General features: G+C 48.8%; 1 protein-coding gene across 1 annotated transcript in view; it reads right to left on the bottom strand.

Annotated features, from left to right (window-relative positions):
• LOC140406342 (ataxin-2-like) overlaps positions 1-15,166 on the bottom strand; it is a 195,925-nt gene that overhangs the window by 20,989 nt on the left and 159,770 nt on the right. The window contains 5 exon segments of the mRNA XM_072494465.1: positions 11,409-11,481; positions 11,773-11,925; positions 12,688-12,754; positions 13,995-14,296; positions 14,298-14,315. Coding sequence (XP_072350566.1) covers positions 11,409-11,481; positions 11,773-11,925; positions 12,688-12,754; positions 13,995-14,296; positions 14,298-14,315 — 613 coding nt within the window.

Below are 15,166 nucleotides of genomic sequence, written 5' to 3'. Positions count from 1 at the left end.
TCCTCTCCCAATGAAAGCCAGTATACCATTTGCCTTCTTTATCGCCTGCTGTACCTGCATGCTTACCTTCAGTGACTGGTGTACAGGGACACCCAGTTCTCGTTGCACATTCCCTTCTCCTAATTTATACCCACTCAATTTGTGTATATTCTTTTGCAGCCTCTTTGCACCCTCCTCACAGCTTACTTTACTACCTAGCTTTGCACCATCAGCAAACTTTGATAAATTACAGCCAAGTAACTGATATAGATCGCAAATATCCGAGGCCTACATACCAATCCTTGAAGCAGCCCAATAGTTACAACTAGAACATAGAACATAACAGCGCAGTACAGGCCCTTCGGCCCTCGATGTTGCGACAACCTGTGAAACCACTCTAAAGCCCATCTACACTATTCCCTTATCGTCCATATGTCTATCCAATGACCATTTCAATGCCCTTAGTGTTGGCGAGTCCACTACTGTTGCAGGCAGGGCATTCCAAAGAGTTCTTTACTACTCGGAGTAAAGAACCTACCTCTGACATCTGTCTTATATTTATCTCCCCTCAATTTAAAGCTATGTCCCCTCGTGCTAGATATCACCATCCGAGGAAAAAGGCTCTTACTATCCACCTTATCTAATCCTTTGACCATCTTGTATGCCTCAATTAAGTCACCTCTTAACCTTCTTCTCTCTAATGAAAACAGCCTCAAGTCCCTCAGCCTTTCCTCAGAAGATCTTCCCTCCATACCAGGCAACATTCTGGTAAATCTCCTCTGCACCCTTTCCAATGCTTCCACATCCTTCCTATAATGTGGCGACCAGAATTGCACGCAATACTCCAAATGCGGCCAGAGTAACTTGTCAATAAAATAGGGACTCTTCTATTAATTCTGTTTTCTGTCCAGTAACAAATCCTCAATTCAATTAATCGATTACTCTGAAACCTATGAACCCCAACCATATGTAATAAACTATCGTTAACAAATAAACGCTTTTTGAAAATCCAAATGTACTGCATACACTGATTCCCCTTCATCTACCTGCTAGTTACATCCTTAAAAAAAACTAACACTGTTTCCTTTTATTTTATTTTAAAAAATGCTTTTATTGGTTTTCACAGCTTATGTTTCACAATTCAAAAGGCTTCTTGGCCTCAGTTCACTCCGGTATGCCTACATTGCGGAGGTTCTGGCAGTGCGATCGATTTTCCTGGTCCTCGACCTTCCTCATTAGTGACCCTTGTGTCGCCAACAACCTTGCCATTTGTCTCCAACGAGGCGATTCAATTGCTCAGGCTGGCCGCGGCCTTCTGCAGCTCTCGGATCATCGTTTCCTGTGTCTCTAGTCGCCTTTCCATTTTTCCTAGCACCACTTACACGGTGTCCAACACCTCGACTACCGCCACTTCCACCGTTGCCATCATTTCCAATTTGATGGCACCCTTGAGCTCTTGGAGTTCCTGCGTTAGGAGCTCCGTCCATTTGTTCATCGAAGGTGGCCCTATATATGATCTGGCAGCCCATCCTGCTCAGGTATGGCCGGGGCATTGTCGCTCCGTGTGTTCGCATTGCCTCGGTCCTTCTCTCTTGGCTCTTACTGCTTTTCCCATCTCTTAACCCACAGGGTTGCCTCTACTCGGCATGGCTCCTTCGGTGTGGTGGTGTTGGAGGAGGATGAGGGGTTTCTCACGGATTTAGCGAGCTATTTTGGCTTAAAAGAGCCTAAAATTTGAGTTTCCAGAAGGAGAGCCACTTTTTGTGCATCCACTCAGCACATCCCCGTCACTGGAAGCTGCTATTTCCTTGTATAACACCATGTTGGTCCTACCTAATCTAATTACAATTTTCCCAGTATTATGTTTTTTTAAAAAATATTTTTATTCTCCTCCTTTTTCACATTTTCTACGAAATTTACACCCAATAAACAATAATCAGTAATGAATGCAATGTCAATCCCCATATCAATAACAACGATCCCATCCTCCCACCAAATCCCAAACATTAGCCCGCATGTTAACAAACAAATGACAAAAAGGAATCAGGAATCACCCATAGTCACCATTAACACGCACCGCCCCCCAACCCCCCAATGTTCGATGTAATCCAATTATCGAAAGTGCATAATGAATAATGCTCATGAATTGTAGAACTCCTTCCCCTCAGTTCAAATTTGACCTTTTCAAGCATCAAGAAGTCCAGCAGGCCCCCCCCGCCACGCCAGAGCACAAAGTGGAGAGGTTGATCTCCACTCTAACAGGATCTGCCTTCAGGCGATCAATGAGGCGAAGGCTACATGTCTCCATACCCGTTTCTAACCCCGGCTGGTCCGACACCCCGAATATGGCCTCCCGAGGGCCCAGGTCCAGTTTCACGTGCACCACTTTAGAGATTACACTAAAAACTTCCTTCCAGTAATCCTCCAGCTTTGGATAGGACCAAAACATATGAACATGATTAGCAGACCCCCCCCCCCCCCCCCCCCCGAAACATTCACATACATCTTCTACCCCCTCTAAGAGCCGGCTCATCCTCACCCTTAAAGGTGTGCTCTGTACATCACCTTCAGCCCCAACCTCGCACACGAGGTGGAGGAGGCGTTCACCCTCCAGAGCACCTCACACCAGAACCCCTCTTCCATACCCTCTCCCAATTCTTCCTCCCACTTTGCCTTGATCCCTTCCAGCGGCGCCTTCTACTCCTCGAAAATAGAACATAGAACATACAGTGCAGAAGGAGGCCATTCGGCCCATCGAGTCTGCACCGACCCACTTAAGCCCTCATCTCCACCCTATCCCCATAACCCAATAACCCCTCCTAACTTTTTTGGTCCCCAGGGGCAATTTATCATGGCCAATCCACCTAACCTGCACGTCTTTGGGCTGTGGGAGGAAACCGGAGCACCCGGAGGAAACCCACGCAGACACGGGGAGAACGTGCAGATTCCGTACAGACAGTGACCCAGCAGGGAATCGAACCTGGGACCCTGGTGCTGTGAAACCACAGTGCTATTCACTTGTGCTACCGTGCTGCCCAGATATAGCCCCATAAACTGCCGATACTACCCCCTTCTCCAGTCCCCCCGTCGTCAGCACCTCCTCCAGCAATGTGGAAGCCGGCTCTACTGGGAATCTCTGTATCTCCTTTCTGGCAAAGTCTCGAAGTTGCATGTATCTAAATATTTCCCCTTGCTCCAGCCCATACTTCGCTCCCAGCTCCTTCAATCCCACAAACCAACCCCCAAGAAACAAATCTTTTAGTGTCCTAATTCCTTTCTCCTCCCTTCTCCGAAGATTTCCATCCCTCTCTGCTTGCTCAAATCCATGGTTCCCCCGAATCGGAATTTCCCTTGAACCTGCCCCCAACCCGAAGTGCTGGCGAAACTGCCTCCAAATTCTCAACAAAGCTATTACTACCGGACTCCCTGAGTATCTCCCCGGGGCCGTCGTTCCCAGTATCATGTTAGTAGCTCCCTAATAATAAATGCTGATTAAAAAATAATAAATTCACCTCAGGAAGGAGCTGCGCTCCGAAAGCTCGTCATTCGAAACAAACCTGTTGGACTTTAACCTAGTGTTGTAAGACTTCTTACTGTGCCCATCCCAATCCATCTCCACTTCATGGCTTTTCAACAATGTTCTCAAGAGGGTTGGCGCTGCCAAACCTAGGGAGCTACTACTGGGCAGCAAATGTGGCGATGATCCGTAAGTGGGTCATGGAGTGAGAGGGGGCGGCATGGAAGAGGATGGAGGTGGCGTCCTGTAAAGGAACGAGCTTGGGGGCGTTGGTGACGGCACCGCTGCCGTTCTCGCCGTCAAAGTATACCACGAGCCCGGTGGCGGCAACGTTAAGGATCGGAGGCCAGTGGAGACGGCACGGGGGTGCAGTGGGAGCCTCGGTGTGGTCCCCGATCAGGGTTAACCGCCGGTTTGTCCCGGGGAAGAGGGACAGGGGGTTCCAGGCCTGGCATCGGGCGGGGATTAGAAGAATGGGGGACCTGTTCATTGACGGGACATTTGCGAGCCTAGGGGCACTGGAGGAGAAGTTTGAGTTACCCCCGGGAAATGCTTCTAGATATATGCAGGTGAGGGCTTTTGTGAGGCGGCAGGTCAGGGAATTCCCGTTGCTCCCGGCACAAGAAATTCAAGATAGGGTGATCTCGGGTGTATGGGTCGGGGAGGGCAAGGTGTCGGCAATACACCAAGAAATGAAAGAGGGGGAAGCGCTAGTAGAAGAGTTGAAGGGTAAATGGGAGGAGGAGCTGGGGGAGGAGATCGAGGAAGGTCTGTGGGCTGATGCCCTGGGTAGGGTTAATTCCTCCTACTCATGTGCCAGGCTCAGCCTGATACAATTTAAGGTGCTCAGGGAGCCCGGCGAACCATGTCCATATGTTTTGGTCATGCCCGGCACTGGAGGGGTTCTGGATAGGAGTGGCGGGAGCAATATCTCAGGTGGTGAAAGTCCGTGTCAAGCCAAGCTGGGGGCTAGCAATATTTGGAGTAGTGGATGAGCCGGGAGTGCAGGAGGCGAAAGACGCCGGCATTCTGGCCTTTGCGTCCCTAGTAGCCCGGCGAAGGATCTTGCTAATGTGGAAGGAGGCGAAGCCCCCTAGCGTGGAGGCCTGGATAAACGACATGGCTGGGTTCATAAAGTTGGAGAGGATTAAGTTTGCCTGGAGAGGGTCTGCGTCTTGGGAGGGGGGGGGGGGGGGGGGGGGAAAAGAGGAGAAATGGGGGATTGCTTGGGGGGATGGATGAGCAGGAGATAACATGAAGGGCGGGGGAAACTGGCACGTGCGGGAGAGAGCCAGTGTATAAAGCTATGTAAATATGCCATATTGCCATGTATATATCTTGCTCAGTGCGATTTTGTGTTATTTTGTTACGGGGGGGGTGTTATTGTTTGTAAGGGGAAAAAATTGTGTTGGTAAAAAACTTTAATAAATATATATTTTTAAAAAACACAATGTTCTCAACCTGCCCTACCACGAAGACTTCCGGTTGCGGCGATGCGGAGCTAAGCCGCACATTTCGGCAGCTCCCGCAATAACGGACATTTGGGCTCTCCGGAGGAGCCCCAACGGAAATGTTTTGATTAAATCCTGTGTGGGAAGGTGAAGTAAGGTCCCCCCCTTACGTTGTATGGCGGAGATTAGCGGTGGAGCGTCGGAGAAAGAGGCTCTGGAGCAGCGGCAAAAACGAGGGGGGATAAAACAAGATGGCGGAGATCGAGCAGCATGGGGGCCGGACCAGCAGGAGTTCCTCAAGCGGTGTGGAGGAGCTTAAAAAGGAGGTGCTGGCGCCAATCGAGGGGCTGAAGGAGACCCAGAAGGCCCAGGCGGTGGAGCTCCGCGAGGTGAGGGATAAAACGAATGAGAACGAGGACGAGATCCTGGGCCTGGCGGTAAAGATGGAGGCGCACGAGGCGGTGCACAGGAGGTGGGCCGAGAGACTCGAGGTCCTGGAGAACAGGTCGAGGAGGAAGAATCTCCGGATTCTGGGTCTCCCCGAAGGAATGGAGGGAGCTAATGCCTGGGCGTACGCGAGTACGATGCTCCATTCGCTGATGGGTGCGGAGGCGTTTCCGAGCCCCCTGGAGCTGGAAGGGGCTCACCGGGTCCTGGCGAGGAGACCCAAGGCTGAGGAGACCCAAGGCTGATGAGCCGCCAAGGGCGATAGTGGCAAGGTTCTATCGCTTCGCGGACAAAGAAAGTGTTTTGAGATGGGCCCAGAAGGTGCGGAGCAGTAGATGGGAGAATGCGGTGATCCGAGTCTACCAGGATTGGAGCGCGGAGGTGGCAAGGAGGAGAGCTGGCTTCAACCGGGCCAAGGCAGTGCTGCACAAAAAAAGAGTCAGGTTTGGCATGCTGCAGCCTGCGCAACTGTGGGTCACTTATCTGGACCGACACCATTATTTCCAAACGCCAGAAGAGGCTTGGACCTTTATCCAAACGGAAAAATTGGACTCGAACTGAGGGGCTGTGGTTGTGGGGGGGGATGTTGGCTGTATACGGGGTTGTAAATATGGGTAAAGAATGCTTCATGGGTGGGATGATGGATGGGGATGTGGGTAGAGTTCTGGTTAAAATTCTTTTTTTTTCTGTTGACGAGATAGTGGGGAATGTGGGCGTTGGTGCTGGAGGGAGGTGAGACTCGGGGATGGGGGAACTGGGATAATGGCCGCAACAGGAGCTGCGCCACAGGGGGCGGGGCTGGCTCAGGAAAGCGCGGGCCTTTTCCCTCGCTTTGGGGGGGGGGGGGGTGGGGGGTGGGAAGAAAGAGATGGAGGAGGGTAAGGAGGAGGAGAGACTGCCACACGGGGAGATCAACGGGAAGGCGGGGGAAGCCAGGGTCAGCAGAAGTCAGCTGACTCACGGTAGTAGAATGGGGGGAGCAAAAGAGCTAGATGTGGATCTAGCGGGGGGGAACAATAGGGTTGCTGCTGCACTGGCCGAAGGGGAACTGAAAATGGAAGAGGTGGTCGGGGCGGGGGTTACCCTTCTGGGGGACTGGAGGGTGCGGGAGACGCGGGCACAGGACTGGCCTAAGATAGGAGATGGCTAGTCGGCCCTCAATCCGGCTGATCACGTGGAATGTGAGGGGCCTAAATGGGTCGGTTGAGGGCCTGAGTATTCGCGCACCTAAAGGGACTGAAGGCAGACGTGGTCATGCTTCAGGAGACACATCTGAAGGTGGCAGATCAGGTCAGGTTAAGGAAGGGATGGGTAGGACAGGTGTTCCATTCGGGGCTGGGTGCGAAGAATAGAGGGGTGGCAATACTGGTGGGGAAACGGGTGTCGTTTGAGGCCAAGAACATAGTAGTGGACAATGGAGGCCAATACGTGATGGTGAGCGGTAGGTTGCAGGGGACGGAGGTGGTATTGATAAATGTATACGCCCGAACTGGGTCGATGCTGGATTCATGAAACGGATGTTGGGGCGCATTCCAGACTTGGAGGTAGGGAGCTTGGTAATGGGTGGGGATTTTAACACGGCGTCGGACCCAGCATTACATTGTTTTAGATCCAGGATGGGGAAGAGGCCGGCTGCGGCCAAGGTGCTCAGGGGGTTTATGGATCAGGTGGGGGGGGGGGGGGGGGGGGAGTAGATCCGTGGAGATTTGCCAGGCTTTTGGCCAGAGAATTTTCTTTTTTCTCCCATGTACATAAGGCCTACTCCCAGATAGATTTTGTTGTTCTGGGCAGGGCATTGATCCCGAAAGTGGAGGGAACGGAGTATTCGGCCATAGCCATTTCAGACCACGCCGCGCATTGGGTGGAGCTAGAGCTGGGGGAGGAGAGGGACCAACGCCCGTTGTGGCGGTTGGATGTGGGACTGCTGGCAGACGAGGAAGTGTGTGGGAGGGTGCGGGGGTGCATCGAAAGGTACCTGGGGTGCATCGAAAGGTACCTGGAGGCCAACGACAATGGGGAGGTGCAGGTGGGAGTAGTATGGGAGGCGCTGAAGGCGGTGGTCAGGGGAGAGTTAATCTCCATCAGGGCTCATAGGGTGAAGAGAGAGGGCAGGGAAAGGGAGAGGTTATTAGGGGAGATTTTAAGGGTGGACAGGAGATATGCAGAGGCTCCTGATGAGTGACTACTCAGGGAGAGACAAAGTCTCCAGACTGAGTTCGACCTGTTGACCACAGGGAAGGCAGAGGCACAGTGGAGGAAGGCACAGGGGGCGATGTATGAATATGGGGAGAAGGCGAGTCGGATGCTGGCACATCAGCTCCGTACGAGTATGGCAGCGAGGGAAATAGGTGAAGTCAAGGATGGCAGGGGAACTACGGTGCGGAGTGCGGTGAAAGTGAATGAGGCATTCAAGGCCTTTTACGAGGAGCTGTATGGGTCCCAGCCCCCAGGGGGAAAAGAGGGGATGCGACGATTCTTGGACCAACTGAGGTTCCAGAGGTTGGAGGAGCAGGAGGTGGCTGATTTTGGGGCGCCAAATGGGGTGGAGGAGCTGGTTAAAGGACTGGGGAGCATGCAGGCAGGGAAGGCCCCGGGGCCGGATGGGTTCCCGGTGGGGTTTTATAGGAAGTATGTAGACCTGTTAGCCCCGTTGCTGGTAAGGACCTTCAATGAAGCAAGGGAGGGGGGTACCCTGCCCCCGACAATGTCGAAGGCGACAATCTCTTTGATCTTGAAGCGGGATAAGGACCCACTGCAATGCTGGTCGTATAGACCGATCTCGCTCATCAACGTAGATGCTAAGATGCTAGTCAAAATGTTGGCTACGAGGATTGAGGACTGTGTCCCGGGGGTGATTCACGAGGACCAGACGGGATTCGTAAAGGGCAGGCAGCTAAACACCAATTTGCGTAGGCTCCTAAATGTGATAATGATGCCATCGGTGGAGGGAGAGGCGGAGATAGTGGCAGCCATGGACGCGGAGAAAGCCTTTGACCGAGTAGAGTGGGAGTATCTCTGGGAAGTGGTGAGGAGGTTTGGGTTCGGGGGAGGGTTTATTAGTTGGGTTAAGCTCCTGTATAGAGCCCCGGTGGCGAGTGTGGTCACGAACCGGCGGAGGTCGGAGTATTTCCGGCTGTATCGAGGGACGAGGGAGGGGTGCCCCCTGTCCCCTCTGCTGTTTGCATTAGCAATTGAACCTTTGGCCATGGCATTAAGGGAGTCGGGGAAATGGAAGGGGGTGATCCGAGGGGGAGAGGAACATCGAGTGTCGCTGTACGCAGACGACCTGTTGCTGTATATGGCGGATCCAGTGGAGGGGATGGTTGAGGTCATGCAGATCCTAAGGGAGTTTGGAGACTTCTCGGGCTATAAGCTCAATGTGGGAAAGAGTGAGCTCTTTGTGGTGCATCTGGGGGATCAGGGAAGAGGGATAGACGACCTACCGTTGAGGAGGGCGGAAAGGAGCTTTCGATACTTGGGGATTCAGGTAGCTAGGAGCTGGGGGGCACTGCACAAACTTAATTTGACGCGGCTGGTGGAACAGATGGAGGAGGATTTTAAAAGGTGGGACATGTTGCCACTCTCGCTGGCGGGCAGGGTACAGTCGATTAAAATGGTGGTCCTCCTGAGGTTTCTTTTTGTATTCCAATGCCTCCCAATTGTGATTAGCAAGGCCTTCTTTAAGAGGGTAAGCAGGAGCATTATGGGATTTGTGTGGGCGAGCAAGACCCCGAGGGTAAGGAGGGGATTCCTGGAGCGTAGCAGAGATAGAGGAGGGTTGGCGTTGCCGAATTTGGGTGGCTACTACTGGGCAGCCAACGCGGCGATGATCCGTAAGTGGGTGATGGAGGGAGAGGGGGCAGCATGGAAGAGGTTGGAGATGGCGTCCTGCAAAGGAACGAGCCTGGGGGAGCTGGTGACGGCACCGCTGTCGCTCTTGCCGACAAGGTACACCACGGGCCCAGTGGTGGCGGCAACGCTAAAGATCTGGGGGCAGCAGAGACGACACAGGGGAGCGATGGGAGCCTCGGTGTGGTCCCCAATTAGGAATAACCATCGGTTTGTCTCAGGAAGGATGGACGGGGTTCTCAGAGCTGGCATCGGGCAGGGATTAGAAGAATGGGGGACCTGTTCATCGATGGGACATTTGCGAGCTTAGGGGCGCTGGAGAAGAAATTTGGACTACCCCCGGGAAATGCCTTCAGGTACATGCAAGTGACGCCGTTGGTGAGGTGGCAGGTGAGGGAATTCCCGCTGGTCCCGGCACAGGGGATTCAAGACAGGGTGATTTTGGGCGTATGGGTCGGGGAGGGCAAGGTGTCGGCGATATACCAGATGAAAGAGGGGGAGGCTTTGGTAGAGGAGCTGAAAGGTAAATGGGAAGACGAGCTGGGGGAGGAGATTGAGGAGGGGCTGTGGGCTGATGCCCTAAGTAGGGTTAATTCCTCTTCGTGTGCCAGGCTTAGCCTGATACAGTTTAAGGTAGTTCACAGAGCGCATATGACGGGGGCGAGGCTGAGTAGTTTCTTTGGGGTGGAGAACAGATGTGGGAGGTGCTCAGGAAGTCCGGCGAACCATGTCCATATGTTTTGGTCATGCCCGGCACTGGAGCGGTTCTGGAGGGGAGTTGCGGGAACAGTATCTAAGGTGGTGAAAGTCCGGGTCAAGCCAAGCTGGGGGCTAGCACTATTTGGAGTAGTGGACGAGCCGGGAGTGCAGGAGGCGAAAGAGGCCAACATTCTGGCCTTTGCGTCCCTAGTAGCCCGGCGAAGGATCTTGTTAATGTGGAAAGAGGCGAAGCCCCCCAGCGTGGAGGCCTGGATAAATGATATGGCAGGGTTTATCAAGTTGGAGAGGATAAAGTTTGCCTTGAGAGGGTCTGCGCAGGGGTTCTACAGGCGGTGGCAACCGTTCCTAGACTATCCCGCAGAGAGTTAGATGAAGGTCGGACAGCAGCAACAGCAACCCGGGGGGGGGGGGCATTTGAGCAAGAAAACACATGAATGATCCGGAAAACTGACATGTACGGGAGGAATCCAATGTACAAAGTTCTGTATCATATTGATTTGCCATGTTCATGTCTTGCTATGCGAGCTTTCTTTCTCTTTTGTTAAAAATTCTTAATAAACATTTTTTTTTTTAAAACCTGCCCTACGACCTTCAACGACTTCTGCATAGATATACCCAGATCGCTCAGTTCCCTTTAATTTATATTGACACTCCTCATTGTTACTACAAAGTGTATCACTTCACATTTCTCTACATTAAATTTCATCGACCATTCCTCTTGAAGTCTATCAACACTCTTTCTCCCTTCCACCCCCCCCCCCCCCCCCCCCCCCCATCTTTTAAACTAATACTATCCTTAACTTCTCTAGTTAACCATGGTTGGACCACATTCCGTGGCTCATGTGCTCATTGACAATTATGAATATTTCTCCTTAACCACTTCAGACTCAGACTCAATATGAAATCTTATCGCATTTGGGTCACTTGACCTCAGAAGGTCCTTTTCTCTATGATTATTGCTTATAGTGGACAAGTTGCATCATCAATATGTCTATAATACGCAGTTGGGATCTTATCAGCCACAAAAATTACTGGCAGGATACAGGCGGAACTCCAGAGGCACTTTATTATGAACAGCAAAGATGGAGTGGGTGAGGTGGGAGGAAGAGGGGTCTTCAGGTTGGCCTCAGAAACACTTCTGCAAAATTAAATTATTTTCTCCACCAGAATTTTCACAAGCATATTTCATGCACTTAAACATCTAGTATTTCGCAACTGATTTGCATTATTACATTACAAAGATTTAAAGTTTTCAACACATGCATCTCTGGTTAGCTCATACCAACTTTCAAAAAATAGCTAGAAATACCAGTGACCTTAAATTGTATCGAACGCCAAAAATGAAATAAGTACCATTTACATTGAATATTACTTAAGAGATCATCCTACAAAATTCCATCAAAACAGAATCATACATCAGACCAGACAATACCACATTCTCTCACCTTTACCTGCTCTATATGACTTGGCTTGGTTGATTGGCATGGGAGTCATTGGGACATGATACATGTGAGTAGTCTAAAGTTGAAAGAAACAGTAAAGGTCAGTCTGCGCATCAAAAATTAAATTGTCATGAGAGGACAGATATGAGCTTAGAACTGATCATCATTACAGTTATCAGTATAGTTTGTGGAGTAGATTTTTAAATCTTTTATTTTTATTGAGTGTTACTAGCAAAAACCACCATTGTAGCCCACCCTTCTGTATCCATCCGTTAAGTTGCAGATTAGAAAATTATAGCCACAGAAAGGATTTTACATATTTAATCAAATGAAATCGACATAAAAATTACAATTTCAGACTGGTTACCTGTACTCCTGGGCTCACTGGAACCGGGTATACCATGTTCTGTGCAAAACACATTGGCTGATTATACACTGTAGGAGGATGTTGCTGTACCACAATAGATGGACTCGGCTGGGCCTGAGGGCGTGGTGGTGTTGGCGTGGTTGTTGGCTTAGGCTGTTAAATTTTAAGAGCAATTGAAGTCTCTGTTTACAGAAATGCACAAAATATCACCGAAATCTACAACAGCAGTGGATATTTATGCAGCGCCTTTAGTTAATAAAACACTATGGTTCTTCACGGGAGCATCATAAAGTAAAATTAGGCACTCACCCACACAAAGCGATATTAACTAAAAGAAAATTGTGGCACATATCATTTGTCTTATTACATAAGAGCAGGCTAAACACTGAACAGGAAAATAGGGATGGGATTCTCCGGTCAACTCACTTAAACGCAAGGATATCTTATTTTCAGCTAAAAATGTTATCTCCCAGTATGTGCTTCAATTTGAATTAATAATTCTTTACAAAGACAAATTAATTTTCCATCTGCAAACTCATACAAAAGACTCTCTCACTCTCAAAAAGATACATAGTAACAAAAAAGATGGTTACAACAACCAGTCCAAACTCCAGCTAGTGCGGTGTCTGCAACTGACCCACTCTGGAATATATGGACGTGCCCCCATAAATGGATGTCATTGGATAGTTCCAGGAGAGACAAAGGACCCATGAGAATCTTCATATCATCAATTAGTTATGATAATTATTAGGTAGCACCATCAACCGTCCTGCATTAAAGGGGGAGAATCTGGCTCTGGCTTCTTCCCTTCCCAGATTTTGGGGGGTGAGAGAAACTTCTCTTCGATATTGTACTTCAACAATGCACGGGAGATGGGATGGGGAGAAGAGAAGAATAACAAATAGTGCAACTTACAGGAGTGTAGAAAGTCTTGGGATTGAACTCTTTAGCATTGGGATTCAATGTAGATTTTCTAACTTGTCTAGAAAAAAAAATTAGAAACATCTGTAAGGCTGTACATTTTTTCAGGGCATCATCAGTGGAACATCAAGCTGAATCGATACATTTTGCTCTACCAAAGATATTGCCCAACCGACAGATTTCAAAGGATCCTTACAGTGCAGAAGGTGGCCATTCGGCCCATCGAGGCTACACCGCACTCTGAAAAGCACCCCAACTAGGCCCAATACCGTGCCTTATCCCCATCTAATCGTTGGGCACTAAACAGCAATTTAGAATAGCCAATCCACCAAACCTGCACAACTTTGACTGTTGGAGGAAACAAGAGCACCTGGAGAAAACCCAAGCAGACATGGGGAGTGTGTGCAAACTCCACACAGACACCCAAAGTTGGAATTGAACCCAGGTCCTTGGAGCTGTGAGGCAGCAGTGCTAACCACTGTGCCTTATGTAATTTGATGAGTATTTCCAGCATTGTTTTTTATTCCAGCATCCTGATTTTTTTTGCATTTGATTAAGAATTTAATTTCCTTCATTGCAAAAACATTTTGTAATATTAAATATACATTTAAACAATTTTTTATTTGGTTCTCAAAGCCCTCTTAAAATATTGTTATAGTATCTGTCTCAATGTGATAAAACATTCCATGTTCCAAGAATCATGTGTGGGAAAGATTTGAATCTTTTTCTTCATTGCTTTGATGATAATTCTCAATCTATACAGCCCCTTATGGACGATCTTGTCATTTTATGTACCCCCGAAAGAGCTGCTGCCTAGAAAAGTGTTTGCCAGACTGAATCTGAATTTTGAAGTTACTTACTGTCTGTGCTTCAAAAATTAACATAGCAGTCAAGCTGAACAACTACCAGAAATTTAAAAATGCAAATCACTAAATTGCAATGGGTTCTTTCATTGAAAGATAGTTTTGATGTTGGTAAAAATATTTTGATTTTGGATTCAGAACATTAAGGACAAGTCCTTGTTTTCAACATTTGCCAATAATGAATTTTGCCATAACCAGAGGTTACACTCAAAATCAATTCACATTCCCCCTCCCCTCACTGCTTCTGGTGAAGCTGTAAGTTGGGTCCAGTACCTCATCTCGTGATGTTTACATATTAGGAATTCAGACTACTCCTACAGGTTTTGAAAAAAAATTCAATAAAATTAGTTATGGTTTGCTAGTTTCCACAGTCTTCACCCATCTAGGTAATCAATGTTGAATTATTTATAATATACCATTTCTGGTGTGCATACGTACTCTGGTGTGCCTTCCTTTTTATCCTCCTTTTCTTCTTTTTCCGACTTGTTGCTTGGACCAGTGGTCTGAACTGCCTGAGAGGTCATATCTGGACCTCGCTTCGGCTCTGAGCTGATGACGTTAGGGGAGGCGCTGGGGCTGCTTGGCTTGCTGCTGTCATTGCTGGTGTTAGCAGTTGAACTGCTCTCACTAACAGATTCTTTGCTGCTCGGTTCAATCACTGTTATTTTCTCCTTGATTGGATCCCTAGACTGATTATCTACACCTTCTCTGGACTTGAACTGATCCACAACTGGATCAGGGGGTTGGAGTAGTCTGTAACTAAGAACATCAAAAATTAAGTTTAAATACACAAACTAACAAAATTAGAATGCTAATGAGTCAGCCCAAACCTATGCTAGGAAAAGCCTATTTGACATGCATTACTGGTCTATTTATATTCAACAGTTACATATTCACCTCTATTATCTATTAGATAACAATATATTATTCCAACTTTCCAAAGATAATACGCTCCTAGGTGGCAATATAAGCAAAACAGTGTGCACTGTGAAGCAAAAAGGAACCCCCCCCTGTTCAAGAAGGGGAACAAGGAAAAAGATGGAAAATTATAGGCCAATTAGCCTAACCTCGGTTGTTGGCAAGATTCTAGAATCCATTGTTAAGGATGAGATTTCTAAATTCTTGGAAGTGCAGGGTCGGATTAGGACAAGTCAGCATGGATTTAGTAAGGGGAGGTCGTGCCTGACAAACCGGTTAGAGTTCTTTGAAGAGATAACAAATAGGTTAGACCAAGGAGAGCCAATGGATGTTATCTATCTTGACTTCTCCAAAAGGCCTTTGATAAGGTGCCTCACGGGAGACTGCTGAGTAAAATAAGGGGCCCCATGGTATTCGAGGCAAGGTACTAACATGGACTAACGATTGGCTGTCAGGCAGAAGGCAGAGAGTTGGGATAAAAGGTTCTTTTTTGGAATGGCAACCGGTGACGAGTGGTGTCCCGCAGGGTTCAGTGTTGGGGCCACAGCTGTTCTCTTTATATATTAACGATCTAGATGACGGGACTGGGGGCATTCTGGCTAAGTTTGCCGATGATACAAAGATAGGTGGAGGGGCAGGTAGTATGGAGGAGGTGGGGGAGGCTACAGAAAGATTTAGACAGTTTAGGAGAG

Source organism: Scyliorhinus torazame, chromosome 1 (assembly GCF_047496885.1).
Source record: "Scyliorhinus torazame isolate Kashiwa2021f chromosome 1, sScyTor2.1, whole genome shotgun sequence".
NCBI lineage: Eukaryota > Metazoa > Chordata > Chondrichthyes > Carcharhiniformes > Scyliorhinidae > Scyliorhinus > Scyliorhinus torazame.
This window is presented reverse-complemented; position numbering and strand designations above follow the sequence as displayed.